This window comes from Ochotona curzoniae, unplaced genomic scaffold, assembly GCF_017591425.1.
Source record: "Ochotona curzoniae isolate NIBS_2020 unplaced genomic scaffold, NIBS_Ocur_1.0 contig_520, whole genome shotgun sequence".
In the NCBI taxonomy this organism is placed as follows: Eukaryota; Metazoa; Chordata; class Mammalia; order Lagomorpha; family Ochotonidae; genus Ochotona; species Ochotona curzoniae.
In genome coordinates, this window is record NW_024466457.1 from 1,607,035 (window position 1) to 1,626,090 (window position 19,056).

At 41.7% G+C, this 19,056-nt stretch overlaps 1 protein-coding gene across 1 annotated transcript; it reads left to right on the top strand.

The window, feature by feature from the left end:
• Positions 1 to 2,559: 2,559 nt before the first annotated feature.
• On the top strand, positions 2,560 to 18,396 carry MEIOC (meiosis specific with coiled-coil domain). The gene is made up of 8 exons (XM_040989188.1): positions 2,560 to 2,625; positions 3,021 to 3,155; positions 5,692 to 5,846; positions 8,725 to 8,829; positions 10,603 to 12,466; positions 12,922 to 13,056; positions 15,614 to 15,794; positions 16,712 to 18,396. Exons 1-8 carry the CDS (start codon positions 2,560 to 2,562, stop codon positions 16,918 to 16,920), a joined length of 2,850 nt encoding a protein of 949 aa, XP_040845122.1. The 3' UTR covers positions 16,921 to 18,396.
• The last annotated feature ends 660 nt before the right edge of the window (positions 18,397 to 19,056 follow it).

The window sequence follows — 19,056 nt, forward strand, 5'->3', positions numbered from 1 at the left end:
TCTGTCTGGACAATCCCACCACATTATCATTCCCATGTATTTTTATTCTTATGATAACTGAGGAGGGCTTGTGACCTATCCAGTGAATCTCAGTCCTTTTAAAGCCCAATAAATGTTATCTCTGTTAAAAATAGTTAAAAATAATAATGAAAATCACCATGACTAACACACCTATTACTATCATTCACCTGTCACCATGGAACTTCCGAGATTTTCTAAACAGAACAAGGGAATGGGTAGGACTCTCTGGATACCCAAGCTCTGACCATAAGAATCAGGTAAGCCCTGCAGCAAACCCACCCCTCGGACTCCAAACTGTGGAGGGTGGGGTTGGGCCTGAAGAGCCTCCTTGTGAGCATCCCATGTGGGTGCTGGTGTCCTAGCTGCTCCGCTTCCCTTCTGGCTCCCTGCTTATGGCCTGCGAAAGCAGTGGAGGATGGAAAGCCTTGGGACCTTGCAGCCATGAAAGAGACCCGCAGGAAGCTCCTGGCTCCTGGCTTTGGATCAGCTCAACTCCAGCCATTGTGGCCACTTGGGGAGTGAACCCACTGATGAAGATCTTTCTCTCTGTCTCTCCTTGGTCCCATAAGTCTGTCTTTCCAATAAAAATAAATAAATCTTTTTTTAAAAAAAGATTTATTTTTATTGCAAAGTCAAATATACAGAGAGGAGAGACAGAGAGAAAGATCTTCCATCCAATGATTCACTCCCCAAGCAAGCGCAGTGGCTCCTGGCTTTGGATTGGCCCAGCTCCAGCTTTTGTGGCTATTTGGGGAATGAACCAGCAGACCAAAGATTTTCTCTCTTGGGCCAGGTACCATAGCCTAGCGGATAAGGTCCTCACCTTGAATGTGCAGGGATCCCATATGGACACCAGTTCTAATTCTGGCAGCCCTGATTCCCATCCAGCTCCCTGCTTGTGGCCTGGGAAAGCAGTCAAGGACGGCCCAAAGCCTTGGGACCCTGCACCCACCTGTGAAACCTGGAAGAAGCTCCTGGCTTCTGATTGGCTCAACTCCAACCGTTGTGGCCACTTGGGGAATGAATCATCAGATGGAAAATCCTGTTCTGTCTTTCCTCCTTTCTCTATATCTGCCTTTCCAGCAAAAATAAATAAATCTTATTTTTTTAAAAGGTTCTCTCTTATGCTTCCTGAGTATCTTATTAATTCTTTTTTTAAAAAAGATTTATTGAAAAGGCAGATTTACAGAGAGCAGGAGATAGAAAGCTCTCCCATCCCCTAGTTCACTCCCCAAGTGGCCATGATGTCCAGAGCTGAATTGATCCAAAGCCAGGAACCTGAAGCTTCTTTCTGGTCTCCCACATGGGTGAAGGTCCCAAGACTTTGGGGCATCCTCTACTGCCCTCCCAGGCCACAAGCAGGGGGCTGCATAGCAAGTGGAGGATATGAACCAGAGCCCATATGGAAACCCGGTGCATGCTGTGCCCTCTCAGTAATTCTTTCAAGTCAAGAAAATAAAGCTTAAAAAAAAAAGTACTCCCCTGTGCCGGTTCACTTCCCAGATACCCAGGAATCAGTGTAGTCTGCCAGCTCTACCAGGCGGTGTGCAGGGACCCAGCACCTGAAGCTGGGAGTACAATCCGCAGCACTCGGGCCTGGCACTCCACGCCTCAGGCAGCATTCTAACCACGGAGCCAAATACCCCCGTCAGTGCATGCATTTTAAAAGCATTGTCTTCTGGGGGACCAAAAATATTTTTCTGAGACCTCACACCCCCAGTAATACTGCTGTGAATGGCTGGCCAGGTGCTCGGAAGGGTCCTTGTATCATAAAGGTCAGAATGAACTTTGTTCAGAAGTCACCTTCACACCCAAATGTTCACAACCTCCCAGTGTCTGGGCCTGTCACACTTAGGGTGTCTCTCCCAACTATCCCAACCCTAATGGTATCTTTCCCGTGAAAACGGGTACAAGGCCCCCGTGGGTTTCAGCTACAAAGGATTCTGGGAGCAAGGAGAAGGACCAAAGACGAAAATATTGGCTCAAGGTGCGTATAGCGTAGGGTCAGATGGTCAGGTTTACATCTCTGTTGCTGGGTGGCTTGTGAAATCTTCCCAGTATCTCCATCACTTACCTACCGGGTAGGCTGGTGCTTCTCCCACGCCCCACCCCTCCTCTGACCTATCAACCAATCGCTAGGCTGGTGCTGGCCCATCGGAGCCAATCGCAGTCACGCTGACTTCGAGCGGGAAAAGCTCCATGCGGTAGCCTAGTGAGGTGAACTAACCGCTCCCCGGTGTCTGGGGGGGAACAGCCCCCGCTTATTGGCTGCGCAGCGGACCAATGGAGGGGTGCGAAGCGGGAGGCGGGCCTCACTCAAAGGGGCGGGGCGAGGAGGGCGGCTGCGGGGTCGCGAGCGGGTCGCGATGTAACGGCCTCTCCCTGAGTGTCCCTGCCCGCCGTGCCCCTTTCACCCTCAGACCAGCTCCAGGCGGCGGCCGGGGACGGCGGGGAGCGGCCCGAGGAGGCCTCGACGCCTCCCCTCAGCCCCGTGGCCGCCACCTCCCCAGGAACTGTGCCTAGTCCAGGAGGGGCCCAATGGAGGTGAGAGGCGGAGAGACCCGCCCGCCCCGTCACACGCGAGGCCTGAGGGAGGGATGTGAGGTAACGGGCGGCCATGGGGACGGTTAGGAGTCCAGTGGGGCGGCCCGACGACGACGACGACGACGCGGACCGAGGGACTGGGTTCTCTGAGGAGGCCGGACGGGGCGGAGGGAGTGGGCAGCACGGGGGCCGGGGAGTGGGTCGCGACGCCGCGGGGGCCGAGCAGGGTGGGCGCGGGCTCGGGGCGGCTGACGGGGGGTCCCGGGGCCGGAGGGGTCCCCACGCCCCCTGAGGCCGCCGCGGCCTTCCCGTCGGGCGGCGACACCGAGCGGGCGCGCGGGCCTGTCAGGGAGGGCGGCGACACGCGGGGCGCCTGAGGGGAGGACGGGGCGGCCCGGGACCCCGCGCGGCCGCCGGCGACCCCTCGACCCGTCCTGCCGCCCTTGTCGCTGCAGCCCAAGGTGGCGTTCCGGGGAGGTGCGAGTCGCTGCTGGAACCTGGGCACCGACCCCAGCGGCAGGTTAACCGACGTCTTCAACAGCGCGCTGCTCACGGGCTCCGCCTCCTTCTACGACTGCTACAAACCGCAGGTCCGCGGACCCCGACGCCCTGAACCCTGAAACCCCGTCCCCGCTCACGTCCGTGCCCTGAACCCCGAACCCCAAACCCCCTCCCACGTCCACGCCCCGACCCTCGAACCCAAAGCACCTCTCCCACCTTCTCTCCCTTGGGTTCTGGACCAGAACACCCCGACCCCTCAACACAGGCTATTGAAGAGGAGTGAAGAGATAAAGTTCCTCCAGGATCCTTGTTACCAGCCTGTCTTCAACTTAACGTGATGCCAGAAATGTCAGAAGTTTTTTATTAAAAAAAAAAATTTTTTTTTTGAAAGGCAATTACCCAAGATAGCAGCTCCATCCGGTTGTGCACTCTGCAAATGACCACAGGGGGGCGGGCTGGGCGAGGAGCCCACAGCTTTTTCAAAGTCCCCGGGTGCAGGAGCCAGGGTACCTTGGCCATCTTCTCTGTTTCTCCTGCACCCTGGCAGGGAGCTGCGCATGGCACAGGGAGCAGCTTGACTCGCTGCCCCGCAACCACCAGCCCCAGAAAATTTTTGTAAGACCGAAAATTCATCTTTCCTTAAAAAATTTTTTGTATGTGGGTAGAAACATACTGTTAGGGATTTAAAGATTAACATTTTCTTCTCTGGCTGTAACAATAACTTTACTTACTTGCTACCATTTACCTTACCTTTAAGAAATTTGGTTTTCTGACACAAATTAGGACTTAGTGTAATGTAAGTCCATTTCAGTTGAAGTTATTTAATCAGGACATGAATTTTAGGAATTTTTTCTTAAGATTTATTTGTTTTTATTGGAAAGTCAGATATACAGAGAGGAGGAGAGACAGAGAGGAAGATCGCTTGGCCGATGGTTCACTCCCCAAGTGACCACAACGGCTGGTGCTGAGCCAACCTGAAGCCAGGAGCCAGGAGCTTCTTCCAGGTCTCCCACATGGGTGCAGGGTCCCAAGGCTTTGGGCCATCCTCAACTGCTTTTCCAGGACACATGCAGGGAGTTGGATGGGAAGTGGGGCCGCCGGGATTAGAACTGGCACCAATATGGGATCCTGGCGCATGCAAGGCGAGGACTTTAACCACTAACTACGCTATCACTCTGGGCCTTTTCTAAATGTATTAACTGAAAAATAATTCAGATATTTCAAGTATAATTATACTTTAATCCACAACATTACATTAGTTGCTTTTTTAAAGATTCATTTATTTTTATTGGAAAGACAGATTTGTGGGGCCAAGGAGAGACAGAGAGAAAGATCTTCATCTGTGGGTTTACTCCCCAAGTGGCCACAATGGCTGGAGTTGAGCCGATCCAAAGCCAGGAGCCAGGAGCTTCCTCCAGGTCTCTTTCATGGCTGCAAGGACCACGTCCTCCATTGCCTTCCCAGGCCACAAGAAAGGAGCTGGAAGGGAAGTGGAGCAGCCAGGACATCAGCGCCCATTTGGGATACCAGCACATGCAAGGCAAGGGCTTTAGGCACTAGGCTACCATGCTGGGTCCAGTATATTCTTTTCAGGTCATTGTAAAAACTGCTTCCAACAGAAATTGCAGTGGCACTCTCAGAAAAATCTCTTTCATGATTAAGTTTCCCCACCTTTAGAATACAGTGTTAAACATGTTTGAAATAGTACTCAGAATTTAAGCAAATGAATGTAAAATATTTTGAGATCTTAGAGATGGGAAATTGGAAACTATTAATTTTCATATTTTGCTATTATACTATAAATTTAGTGTTGCACAGTTAATATGTTTTTTTTTAAAGATTTATTTATTTTTATTGGAAAGTCAGATATACAGAGAGAGAAGAGACAGAGAGGCAGATCCATCCATTGATTCACTCCTCAAGTGGCCCCAATGGCCAGAGCTGGTCTGATCCGAGGCCAGGAGCCCAGAGTCTCCTTCAGGTCCCCCACGTGGGTACAGGGTCCCAAGGCTTTGGACCATCCCTGACTGCTTTCCCAGGCCACAAGCAGGGAGCTGAATGGGAAGTGGGGTCATCAGGACAGGAACCGGTGCCCATATGTGATCCCGGCACGTGTAAGGTGAGGACTTCAGCCACTCAGCTACCGCACCATGGATAGCAATTCTAAAATATTTGTTATCTGATGATTTACACAACAAATGTATAAATCTCTACTATAAAGTAAGCTTAAGTAGCTAAGTATTTCAATGTACTTTTCCTAACTTTTTAAAAGCAGATTTATTCATTTATTTTTATTGGAAAGTCAGATATACAGAGAGAAAGAGAAACAGGAAAATCTTCCTTCCTTTGATTCACTGCCCAAGTGGCTACAACAGCCAGAGCTGCACTGATCAAGAGCCAGGAATTTCTTCCAGGTCTCCCAGACGGGTGCAGGGTCCCAAGGCTTTGGGCTGTCCTCGACTACTTTCCCAGGCCACAACCAGGGAGCTGGATGGGAAGGCAGGATCCATATTTTCCTAACTTTTATGTTTATTAGTTCCTCTAATTTCTTATTATTTTCCTAAAATTCTGTAAGAAATGAAATTTTGATGTCCTTGATATAAAAACCTTTCTTAAAATTTTCAGAGTGAAGACAGTGTAGATCTAAGGCAGACGTACACTCCACTTTCTTCAGCAGAATATTCAAGTTCTGTAGACCCTTCACTTTTCTATGCACCATGGTCTACTTACGGAGATGATATTAAACAAGCTTCTAATTCTCAGATCACTGTAAAGAACAGGTAACTTAGATTTCTCTTGTTAAATGAAGTTTCATTACACAGCAAGAGAGATGTATTAGCTCTTTATTCCCTGGGTCAACATTTTAATGTTGTAGCATTATGATTTTATGTTGGTCAGACTTTCAGAAAAGCAATTATTTGTAAATAATTTTTACTTTGTTACTTTTTAAATTCATTGGGGATAACCTTTAGGGAGTAATTCTTGATGAGATATGACAATTACTAGATCTGGTTTTTTACCCAAATCTGTTTTCAGTTACTTTTTTCTCTTTCTATATACACAGTGAAGTTTTATCAGACACAGGGATTTTAATTATTTTTATTCAATTCAACCAATCATTAAGGCCTGTTCTGTGTCTAGTGTCCTATTGGGGACACTAGAATTAGCGTGGCAAGTGGTTTGTCTGCCTTGATAATCTTTCAGTTAAGCTGATGCTGGTGAGGATGATGGGACTTGCAGTGACATGTCAGGCACTGTGAGTACGTTGGTGTGGTGAGGGTTGGAAAGAGGTGTAGAATCTAGTGGGAACACTGTAAAGAGCAGCCAAAGGAAGGGTTATTTCTATGTTTATTTTAATTATATATAATGGAACTATTGATAGGTGCTAATGCACTTTTAGTTTAACCAGGAAATAAACTTACTTGTTTAATCCAATTAATTAAATAAGTAAAATTTTAAAACATGATAAATTCTCTAATCACTTAAATACACTATATAATACAAAAATATTTTCTTTTTTTTTAAAGATTTATTTTTATTATTTTTTCATTGGAAAGGCAGATAGATATACAGAGAGGAGAGACAGAGAGGAAGATCTTCCGTCTGATGATTCACTCCCCAAGTGAGCGCAACGACCGATACTATGCCGATCCAAAGCCAGGAGCCTCTTCCGGGTCTCCCACGTGGGTGCAGGTTCCCAAAGCTTTGGGCCGTCCTCGACTGCTTTTCCAGGCCACAGGCAGGGAGCTGGAAGGGAAGCGGGGCTGCCGGGATTAGAACCGGCGCCCATATGGGATCCCGGGCGTGCAAGGCGAGGACCTTAACCACTGTGCCACCGCGCCGGGCCCTGCAAAAATATTTTCTAAGTTGATGCATGTTACTGAACAAATTCAAACTATCAAAAAATATGTGAGCTTCATTCTTTTTTAAAAAAAGATTTATTTATTTTTATTACAAAGTCAGATATACAGAGAGGAGGAGAGATAGAGAAGAAGATCTTCCATCACGGCCAGTGCTATGCCAATCTGGAGCCAGGAGCTAGGAACTTCCTCCAGGTCTCCCACATGGGTGCAGGGTCCCAAGGCTTTGGGCCACCCTCCACTGCTTTCCTAGGCCACAAGCAGGGAGCTGGAAGGGAAGTGGAGCAGCCAGGATTAGAACCGGCGTCCATATGGGATCCCAATGCATTCAAGGCGAGGACTTTAGCCTTTAGCCATTAGGCCACACTGCCACCAGGCTGGTGAGCTTCATTCTGTATCCTCACCTCTAGTAATAGTTATTAACAATGTATCTCTCTCTCTCTCTCTCTTTTTTTTTTTTTTTTTTTTTTGTTGTTGTTGTTGTTGTTGGAAAGGCAGATTTACAGAGAGGAGAGACAGAGAGAAAGATCTTCCATCCACGGTTCACTCCCCAAATGGCCACTTTGATCAGAGCTAAGCCAGCCTGAAGCCAGGAGCCTAAAGCTTCTTCTCGGTCTCCCACATAGGTGTGGGGTCCCAAGGCGTTGAGCCATCCTCCACTGCTTTCCCAGGCCACAAGCAGGGAGCTGGAAGGGAAGTGGAGAAACCGGTGCCCATGTGGGCTCCTGGCACATGCAAGGCAAGGATTTAGCCACTAGGTTATTATGCTGGGCCCACACTGAGTATTTTTCTAGGTATATGGTAATACATTGTTATACAGAAAAATTTTATATTGAATGTTTATTAAGGCATGATATAATTGAAAAAGTAATACTTTTTGGCAAACAATTTGTTCAGTAAATAAACAGTTTGGCAAGTCATATACCTATGTAAAATACAAGTTTCTTCATAAATTATCATTCATCCATTCAACAGATAATAACTGGTTATTGATATCTATCTACCCCATGATGTTATGAAAATTAATTACATATTTGAGTGTTATGCAAATATAAGATAATTTATTTATAAAGTATCCCAACACTGAAATGTTAGAAATAAGTAGAGAAAAGTAAGCAGTTACAACCTAGAATGGCAAAATATTACTTGTAAGGAAGAAAATATGCAAATACCCTATTAAGTAAAAGGTACAAATTTTACATATGGTTGTGGTTTTTATGTTTTACAATATTTAAATAGCTTATTCACTAGGCAGGATTTCTAGTACATGGAACTTGAACCAGGAACTACTTTGGCAACCATTTAAGGACAGACCTCAAATTTGTTATATTTAATGAATTGAAAATTTATTTTGTATATAGGATTACCATAATGCATTTCACTTATCCATCCAATATTTAGAATATAAAGTCACAAAAATAGAGCAATTGGTTCATGTAGTTTCCAAATCACAAATGAGAATCTCAAGCAAGTGTTAACAGAATGAGCAGATGTGCTTTCAGGAACAGCTTGGTACCAAGAATGTTCGTGACAGTGTGGGTCAGAGATTTATATTTTGATCACCTAAAATTAGTATTGTGTGATGTGGAGAAATGAGGTAATTATACCTTATACTAGACATAAGATTTGAAATAAAAGAGAAAGAGTTATGTAGGATATATATCATACATAAGTGCCAAATGCCTTGCCCTCTCTTTACTTGAAGTGATGGTGTAAATTAAATACAAATATTATATAGAAAAAGTGGTAGAGTAAGTCTGCATCAATATATCATACCTCATGTGGTATTTATTTTTAGGATTCAAACTGAAAGAAATGACTATGGCAGCGAAACAGACTTATATGGACTTGTGTCTAACATTTTGGAAGAACAAGATAAGTCACAGCCATATTTTGCTGAAGGGTTAGTAGATTATTTAAGTTTTATAGTATATAATAAGCTTTTAATCCACATATTATAGGCTAAAATGCCTTATTAACTTTTACTTAATAGTGGGTCATCTGACAGATATCTTAGTTAAAATTTTGATAAAAGCCTTATTTTGCTGAAGTACTTGCCATGTAACTGAAAATTCAATCTAAGGTTTTATTTGCTGAACTTTTACTTGAAAAATTAGTCCTGCCTAATTCAAAACTATTTCTCGTGAGCTCATGAGCTAAAAGTTGGCTTAAAGAATATAAATCCCAAGGGCCTTTTGTACATAAGACCTAAGGAATAAATTGTCTGTATTATTGCTGTGCAGAAATACATATAGGAGGGTTTTAACATCTATTTATTGGGCCCAGTGCAGTAACCTAGTGGTAAGTCCTCACCTTGCATGCGCTGGGATTCCATGTGGGCACCAGTTCTAATCCCGGCAGCACCACTTCCCTTCCAGCTCCCTGTTTGTGGCCTGGGAAAGCAGTTGAGGATGGCCCAAAGCCTTGGGACCCTGCACCCATGTGGGAACCTAGAAGAAGCTCCTTGCTCCTGCCTTCGGATCGGTTTAGCTCTGGCCGTTGGGACCACTTGGGAAGTGAATCAGTGGATAGAAGATACTTTTCTCTGTCTCTCCTCTCTGTAAATCTGCCTTTCCAGTGCTTTCCTAGGCCATAAGCCGGGAGCTTGATTGGAAGTGCAGCAGCTGGGATACAAAAAGGCACCCAATTGGGACGCTGGTGCCATAGGCTGAGGATTAACCTGTTATGCCACCATGCCAAAAGTTTTTAAAATGATATTTGTTTTATTTGGGTATGGAATTAGTATTACCTAAGAATCCTATTTCAGAAGTAGAGAAATATATAGCAGATGTGTAACTAATTTAAAATATGTTATTTCAAAAACAGTTAAGATTTTATAGAGACATTTTGGTCAATAATGTTTATGTCATATTATGTATAACATAAGTAAAGGAAAAACTCATTTATATTTCACTTACTATAAACAGTTCATACAGGCCCATGAAATCACTAACCTTAGACTTAGTTAATAGCTTTGGGAAAGTACAGTGAAGATGTTTTAAAATTAAAATTAATGTAGCCACACTTAACAGCAGGACACAATCTAAAAAATGTGTGTATGCTGTTTTCATGTAAACAATCCTACTGGTTTATGCCAAGCACTTGACAGGGCCCTTAATGCAATCAGAAGACATCTAAGGCTGCTACCAGTGTAACATGATGCCCTTTTCATAGCAAGCTTTTGTTAGAGGCAGTACATTCTAGTGGAAATAAATCTAGAAAAAACATAAACTAGTAACAATCATTTGTTACCAAGTATTATATATTATAAATGTATGTACTGTATTTTTACATGACCATCAGCCACAACACCACAAACATTTGAATAACACATTTGCTATGACAACATCATGATGACATCATATCATATCACTAGGCATTGGGAATTTTTCAACCCCATTATAGTTTATCAGAACAATAGTCCTACACATATGTTCAGTCTGTCACTACTGAAATGTTCTATGACACATTACTGCAATTATATACCATATAGTACATTTGTGTGATAGAGAATAATTTGGAGGTAACGGTAGGCATATAATGCAGGGTTAAAAAAGGATTTGAGAATGGTGAGGTGTAGTGTGACAAGATAAATGGTTTTGAAAGGATTTCCTACCTTCTCCACTAAAAAGTCTTTACAACATAAATTGTAATTAAGTATATTTACTTGTTCTAGGACCTGCTCCTCCAATTTAAAGTCAGTTTGGCCAATGAACAACAGATTTGCAGATCACCATGACCTTTTAACAGAAACCAAAAGGCCAATAGACACAGCCATCTCTCAGCAAGCTTTTTATAGTGGCGAGTCTGTGTCAGCAGTGGAAAAGCAGTACCTGCATAATAGTAACCTCACACCACAGCAAAAAATAGATGAACTTTATCATGGATTTACTGGTCTAGACCTTGAAGAACAGTGGATGTACCCATCACGAAATGATCATTCTAACTGTTATAATATCCAGACAAATGATACAGCTAAGGCAACATTTCAAGAATATCCATTTATCAAAAACTGCTTTACACCACAAACAGGTCTGTCTGATATCATGAAAGAATCAGTTGTTGATACTTATCCTTACGGAAGAGAGAAGATGTGTGCTAAAGGTCTTGAAGCACCATTACAGCAAAAACGTGCAGAGATGCTTCTTTCCCAATTTAACAGATATAATGAAAACCCAGATTATTGTAGACACCCAGAATATGCTCATCCTAAGGCTAAGCTTAATAAATGTTCCAATTTTAGTGTACAAGATAGCAAAAAAATAGCTAATGGCACAGCTGAAACACCAACCATAGAAGCAGACACCTATACAAAATTATTTCAGGTTAAACCAGCAAATCAGAAAAAAATGGAGGAGACAATACTGGACCAACAGAATTTCACATTTCCCAAAACTACACCACATCTGGCAGAGAAACAGTTTGTGAAAGAAGCAGCATTTGCTGCTGATTTTGGCTTGAAACCAGAATATGTATTAAAACCTCACTCAGCTTGTCCAACTAATAATGATTTTGCAAATGTCGCAGAAAAGCAGCAGTTTGCTAAGCCTGATCCCCCAAGTTCTGAGTATTTTAAATCAATGAATTTATTATCAAACTCAGCAACATCTTCAGGAGGTATCAATGTAAACAGACCAACATGGATGAATATTCAAACAAAAACTAACACTCCTATTCCTTATCGAAATCAAGGTAACTTGATGAAATTAAATAGCCATTTAAATGTAGCTTCAAAAGGTCCTAGCCATTCAGATTTCCCCCAACTATCATCCACAAATTTAACCCCAAATAGTAATTTATTTCAGAAGTATTGTCAAGACAACCCTTCAGCATTTTCCAGTTTTGATCTCAGTTACAATGGTGCAGAAAGAATCCAATCTGTCAATCATATGGAAGGACTGACAAAGACTGGAGAAGAAAATCTCTTTGAGTCAGTTACTGATAAAAAAATAAAGCAGCCAAATGGATTTTGTGATAGCTACTCAATTCAGCAGTATGGGATCATTGAAAATGTAAACAAACATAATTTCCAAGCCAAGCCCCAGAGTGGACATTTTGATCCTGACGAAGGTCCAAAGCATTTAGATGCCTTACCTCAAAATGCATATCAAGATCTTCTGGAGTCACAGGGTCATTTTAACAGCCACAGACAAGGAAGTGGTGACAGCAACATTAATAGCCGTGTGGGTCGCACACAGGCATCATGCTTTTCGAGTAATTATATGATGGGAGATTTAAGGCATAATCAGGGTTTTCAACAACTTGGTTCAAATGGGTTTCCCTTAAGAGCCACCCACCCATTTGGCCATTCAGTTGTTCCACTGTTGGATTCCTATGATTTGTTTTCTTATGATGACTTAAGCCATTTATACCCTTATTTTAATGATATGATGTATGGTGATAATTCCTTTTCTGGTTTTGTGCCAACATTTGGATTTCAAAGACCAATTAAAACCCGTAGTGGACCAGCCAGCGAACTTCACATTCGCCTAGAAGAGTGTTATGAACAATGGAGGGCACTAGAGAAAGAGAGAAAAAAGGTAATGTAAAGTTGTTGATGGAGGAGTCACTGAGTATGTTCCTTTGCCTGTCTTCACTGTCTACCTACCTTACACTTGTCTGAGTACTCACCTTATTTCTAAGTTAAACCCCTCTATAATGTACAGTATTTGTCTCATTACTGTAAGGAATTATAGTTATTTGAGCATTAAAAAACCTTGACATGTTTATGTTCTAAAATTTCTAAGTTTGTCAGTGAAGTAGATTTTTTTTTCCTTAAAAGGCTATGTCTTTGAAATGTTTTTAGTATTAAACTGTTGAAATATCCAGGCATTTTTATGCATTAAGCATGACAGAAAAACAATGTACTATGGTTTGGATTTATTATGATAGCAAGACAAATGAGTGATTTTCTATTTCTTGAGCCAATGAAGAACATTATTCATGAATTATGTTTAGAAAGCTCAACATCTAAAAGTTACATGATTTTTTACAGACTGAATTAGCCCTTGCTAAGAATTATCCAGGAAAAAAAGTATCCAGTACTAACAATACTCCAATTCCAAGGCTGACCTCTAACCCATCTAGAGTCGATCGCTTAATTGTGGATGAACTACGAGAACAAGCCAGAGTAAGCTATAAAAACATCTAGTGGTATATTCTTTAATTGCTTGATTATTTTTACAACATTTCATCAGGTTGGAATTCTAAAAGATTTTATTCTTATTTATTAAATTTATATTATTAATTTGCAGTTTGTTTTAAAGGCAGAGATTTAGAGAATTTTCATCTGCTAGTTCACTCACCAAATGACCCCAACAGCAAGGACTGAGCCAGACCAAAGCCAGGAGCTCGTCTAGGTCTCCCGCATAGGTGCAGGGGCTCAAGCACTTGAGCCATATTCTGCTGCTTTCCCAGGCACATTAGCAAGGAGCTGAATCAGAGATGGAACAGCTTTGCTTGAACAAATCTCTATAGGGGATGCTGGCGCCGCAGGTGGCAACTTTACCCATAGCACATTGCCAACCCCACAAAAGTTTGTTTTCTAGCTTGATTGCAAGCTATATTTATCGTGAGAAATGGTTACTGGGCCCTCAAGTAAATACATTTTTAAAAAGAGAAAAAAAAACCCACGCAATTACTATATTATAGTGACTGGGTTTGATGCCTTCCTGTAGCTACATTCCACCTAAGTGAAAATGAAGGCTCAAGTAATTCGGTTCTTGCCATCTGCTGAGAAGCTTGACTTGATTTCTTGGCTTCTAGCTTCAGGCTGGGTGCAGCCCTAGCCTTTGAAGGCCTGTGGGGAGTGAGCTTTCTTTCTGTCTCACTCTCACAAATTTAAAAAAAAAAAAAAAAGGAGGGGGGGCCAGCATGATATGCTAGGAGCTTAAGTCCTTGCCTTGAACGTGCCGGGATCCCATATGTGCGCCAGTTCATGTCCTGGCAGCCCTGCTCCCCATCCATCTTCCTACTGGCCTGGGAAAGCAGTCAAGGACAGCCCAAGGTCTTGGGACCCTGCACTCATGTGGGAGACCTGAAAGAAGCTCCTGCCTTCGGATTGACTCAGTTCTGGCCATTGCAGCCACTTGGGGAGTGAATCAGCAGATGGAAGATCTTCCTGTCTTTCCTGCTCTCTGTATATCTGACTTTCCAATAAAAATGAATAAATCTAAAAAAAAAAAAGTTGTCATCATATTTCCATATTATCATAATTTTACCTATAAACTCGCAGTTACTGGAGTTTTTGCTTGCTTTTTGTTTTAAAGATTTATTTATTTTTATTGCAAAGGCAAATTTACACAAAGGAGAGACAGAGATCCTCCATCAGTTTGTCCACTCCCCAAATGGCCACAACAGTGGGAGCTGACTCGTACCAATCTGAAACCAGGAGCTTCTTCTGGATCTCCCATGTGGGTACATGACTTGGGCCATCCTCTGCTGCCTTCCCAGGCCACAAGCAGGAAGCTGGATGGGGAGTGGAGTGGCCAGGACAACAAACTGGTGCCCACACGAAATCCCAGCACTTAGAGGTGAGGATTAGCCCGTTGACCCATTGTACCAGGTCTGAGAGGTTTATTTTTCTATATTTTCCAGTTAGTAAAGAACACCAAGTTCTAATGTGAATTATTAAGTTATTTAGTTCTCTGAGGCAATTATTTACTTGATATTCAAATCCTAAATTTTTCCATAAACCTTCCAAGATTAGTATTTGAAACTGTTTAAACATATGAAACATCAAACATATGCAGCCTCTTAAATTTTCATTTTTCTTTTTTAAATTATTTTTCATTTTTCTTGATACAGTTCCATACAAGGTTCTTTTTAAGTCTCTTTAATCAGTTTTGAGAGCCTTCTAAAATTTTGTTAATTTTGAAAATTACAGGATTATTGCTTCAATGTAAATTTTAATAATTTTCTGTATTCCTTAATACTGTCACTAGTATTATTATTTATATTTCTGATTTCCAAGAGGGGAATACTTTTTTTAAGAATTACTTATTTTTATTGAAAAGTCAGATATATAGAAAGAGGAGGAGAGACAGATCTTCTGTCTGATGATTCATTCCCCAAGGGCCCCAACAGCCAGAGCCAATCCAAAGCTAGGAGCCAGGAGCCTCTTCTGGGTCTCCCACACGCATGCAGGGTCCCAAGGCTTTGGGTGGTCCTCGACTCTTTCCCAGGCTTCAAGCAGGGAGCTGGATGAGAAGTGGGGCTGTCAGGAAAAGAACCAGCACCCATAAGGGAGCCTGATGCAAGGCGAGGATTTTAGTTGTGAGGCCACCGCACCGGGCCCAAGGAGAATACTTTTTCACAAGGTGCAAATAGACTTTTGATATCAGGGTAATCAACTTAGTGCCTTTCCTTCTGAGTGCAAATTGCTTTTTTTTTTTTTTAAGAATTCACTAATTTTTAACAGTTCTCTATTTGCACGTTGTTATTTTATTTGCTGAAAACAATATCAGATTTTAAATTTGTACTATCTGTGACATGGAAATACTTGAATTTATTATTGTTGCTTATTCTCAGTAATCAACCACAAAAATCTTATTCTCTCTCGGTATTGTCTTAGGAGGCATTTAGTGCTCTTATCTTTATTCTGCATCACTAAGATTTGTTTTTAAGTTAATGGTATGTATGTGCCTTTCAAGTAATGAGCCTTGTCAAAATTTGCAATGTTCCCTCAGGTTGTGACTTTGCTAGGCAAAATGGAGCGTCTCCGAAGCTCTCCTCTTCATGCCAATATCTCAACTGCTCTTGATAGACACTTGGAATCCATTCACATTGTCCAGTCACGTAGAAAGGATGAAATTGTTAATGCATCAAGTCGGCAAAGGCAAGGAGTTCCCAGATGCCAAGATGACAGAGGTACAAATATTAATTATTCTTTTGATGGGGCAGTGAAATGATTCAATTATTTAATGAGATCAGGTTCTAAGGAAAAATGGGTAAATTTCATTTTTAGATTTATTTTTATTGGTAAGGCAGATGTACAGAGAGGAGAGACAGAAAGATCTGTCCATTGGTTCATTCCCCAAGTGGCCACAATGGCCGGAGCTAAACTAATCCAAAGCCAGGAGCTTCCAGGTCTCCCATGCGGGTGCAGGATCCCAAGGCTTTGGGCTGTCCTCAACTGCTTTCCCAGGCCACAAGCAGGGAGCTGAATGAGAAGCTGGGCAGCCAGGATTAGAAGCAGTGCCCATATGGAATCCCGGCACGTTCAGGGCGAGGACTTTAGCTGCTACACTATCCCGGGCCCCCAGTATCAATACTTTTAAGCATTAAAAAAAATAAAACACTTGGTTTGCGCAATCAATAGCTTTTTTTTTTTTTTAATAAAAATGTGTGCTCATTTAGGAACACCACAGGGCTATGTAAACATTAAGAAATATTTACAAGAGTTAAGGCTCTTTAAATTTTACTACTACTGAGGGGCCAGCATGGTGGCTCAACAAGCTAATCCTCTACCTGCAAATGTCGTCATCCCATATAGCTGCTGGTTAGTGTCCCAACTGCTCCAGGTTCAATCCAACTCCATGCTTGTGGCCTAGGAAAACAGAGGATGGCCCAAGGCCTCCTGGCTTCAGATTGGCTCAGCTCTGGCCATAGCAGCCATTTAATGAGTGAACCAGTGGATGGAAGATCTTCCTATCATTGCTTGTCTTTGTAAATCTCCCTTTCCAATAAAAAATAAAGGGGAAAAAAAAAGGAATAGCTTGTCAACTTCTTTAAAATATGCGATACTGAAATCAAATGGGAAATGACACTGACTCTTTGTGTTACAGATGTGTTTGCCCTTGCTTCAGCAGTCAAAGAGATGTGTGTGGCGACACGGAAAGCACGCACTACTCTGTGGTGTGCTCTGCAGATGACCTTGCCCAAAACAGCCAGTACAGCTGGCCAAGCAGACATGGAGAACTGTGAAGACAAAACCCATGAGCGTGTAAGTAGCAGCAGCCTAATGACCCAGAGAGGTGAAACAAGCAAACATTAAGGAAATGGCAGCAGTAAGAAGAAAAACTGACCAGTTAATGGATCAAGACATGCCAAAAGATGTTAATGAACTTGTTACACTTGCAGTACATTAATTGTCTTTCTGATCTAAAGTTAGTATCTTAATGAAGTCTAACTTTTATTTTAAAATATTCTATTTGGAATGAATCAGATAGTTTGAAGTGAACTCAAAGGTAAAAATTAACTACTCCGCAGTTCTGAGTAGTCAGACAACAAGTTTGCTAAAAAGTGTTAGTATTTCCTAGCAACTAAAATATTGCTTAAATCCATTCTGCAGTGCAGGTAAATGCAAATATGAAATTCTTCTAGGGGATAAGTTTCATTTAGTTCTGCTTTAGTAAGTATAATTCCAAATAATGAGTCTAAGTGACTGTAACCCAATTCTGGCTACAGTTTAGTAACCAAGACAAGTTTTGATTGTGATATAAAAGTGTTTTCCTTACAAAACTGGATAATACCTAGGGAACAAAGGAAAACAAGAATAACCCAAGATTCATGTAAAAATTTAAAATGCTACCATATTTATAAATTTGAAATCTTAGTGCCTAAATATATGGAGGGAAATGCATCTGATTCTCCTAAATTAGTGATAAAAATGCCAATGTTAAAACCATGCAAGTTACTGAATATAAAACATGTTCAAATCATTTGTGTATATTCTTTAAAATTTAATTATACTATCGATTTAATAATTCTAAATTTTAAAATATTTAAATTGAATCAAAACATATTCTTTTTATGGATCTTTTAGACTGATGCACAGTAACTATAATTATTGTTCTAATACCCTTAGTTTCCTGCCTTTTATGAGGGTATCACGAAGTTCTAAAATACATTTTTTAAAGTTAATCTTTAACTAGTTTAGTTTGAAATTGGTTAGTGTATATTTTGTGTAGTTGTGTTCATTAGTTTACTTCTGTATTTTTTTAAAAAGAACTCTTGAAAGCTTGGCTTTTTCTGTTTCTCATCACTTAATATCTTTGTATAGAACCTGAGTAATTTATTCATTAATATGAAATGTTGGTATTATGTGACTCAGAAGACCTTGGGTTTTAAACATTTCTAGCATGAGTTTAAGTATAATGTACTGATGAAATTTAATTGAAATATCCTTGACTAGAACACTAATGTTTTAAATGTTGGTGCTTTTCTTAGTTTTAGAAATCCTGGTATTAAAAAGAGTGTAATCACACCACATAAATTTTCTTTAGATGATGTGCAGAAGAAACTGATTGAGAATGCAGGAGTAACTGTAGGGAGAAACATTTGATCACTGAAATGCCATAGAGCTACCCAAATAAATTACATTGAGGGTAGTCAAATAAACTAGATCACCCCATCACAGTCACTGCATAGAACATGGTTAAGTTTTACATAGGATATGTTGGATGTTATGAAAACAAATATTGTACTGAATTTATTCTCTCAGGAAAAAAAATAAATTACTTTGTTGAAAAAAAAATGTTTTTTTCATTTTTTGAGAAACTCACAGGTTGAGGTGGGAGGTAGTAGGATATGCTATCCATTGAGACAAAAGCCACAGTCGGGAATTCAGGTCCCCCCCTGTAGGTAGCAGGAATCACTGCTGCTTTGTCTCAAGGTCTGTCTCCATTACCAGGAAACTGAAATCAGGAGGCAGCACTGGGAACCAAACCCCAGATACTCCAATGTGGAATGCAGGCATCCTAACCAATGATTTAACTAGCAGGGAAAATGCCGGCCCCAGTTTCATCTCACTTAACTCATAGAAATCTGCTCGTAGATTAATCAGTGCTGTTCAGAGCTATCCCTGGATCTAACTTCAAAGATAAAACTGTGTTCTCCCCTTATTATGCTAATCCAACACAAGCCAGAATAAATTTTAAAAGATGTATTTATTTTTATTGCAAAAGCAGGATCTACAGAGATAAAGACAGAAAGATCTTCTGTCAGCTGGTTTACTCTCACAATAGCCACAATGGCCAGAGCTGAGCCGATCTGATGCTAGGAGCTTCTTCCAGGTGTCCCACGTTGGGTGCAGGGTCCCAAAGCTTTGGGCCATCCTCAACTGCTTTCCCAGGCCACAAGCAGGGAGCTGGATGGGAAGTGGAGCAGCTGGAATATGAACCAGTGGCCC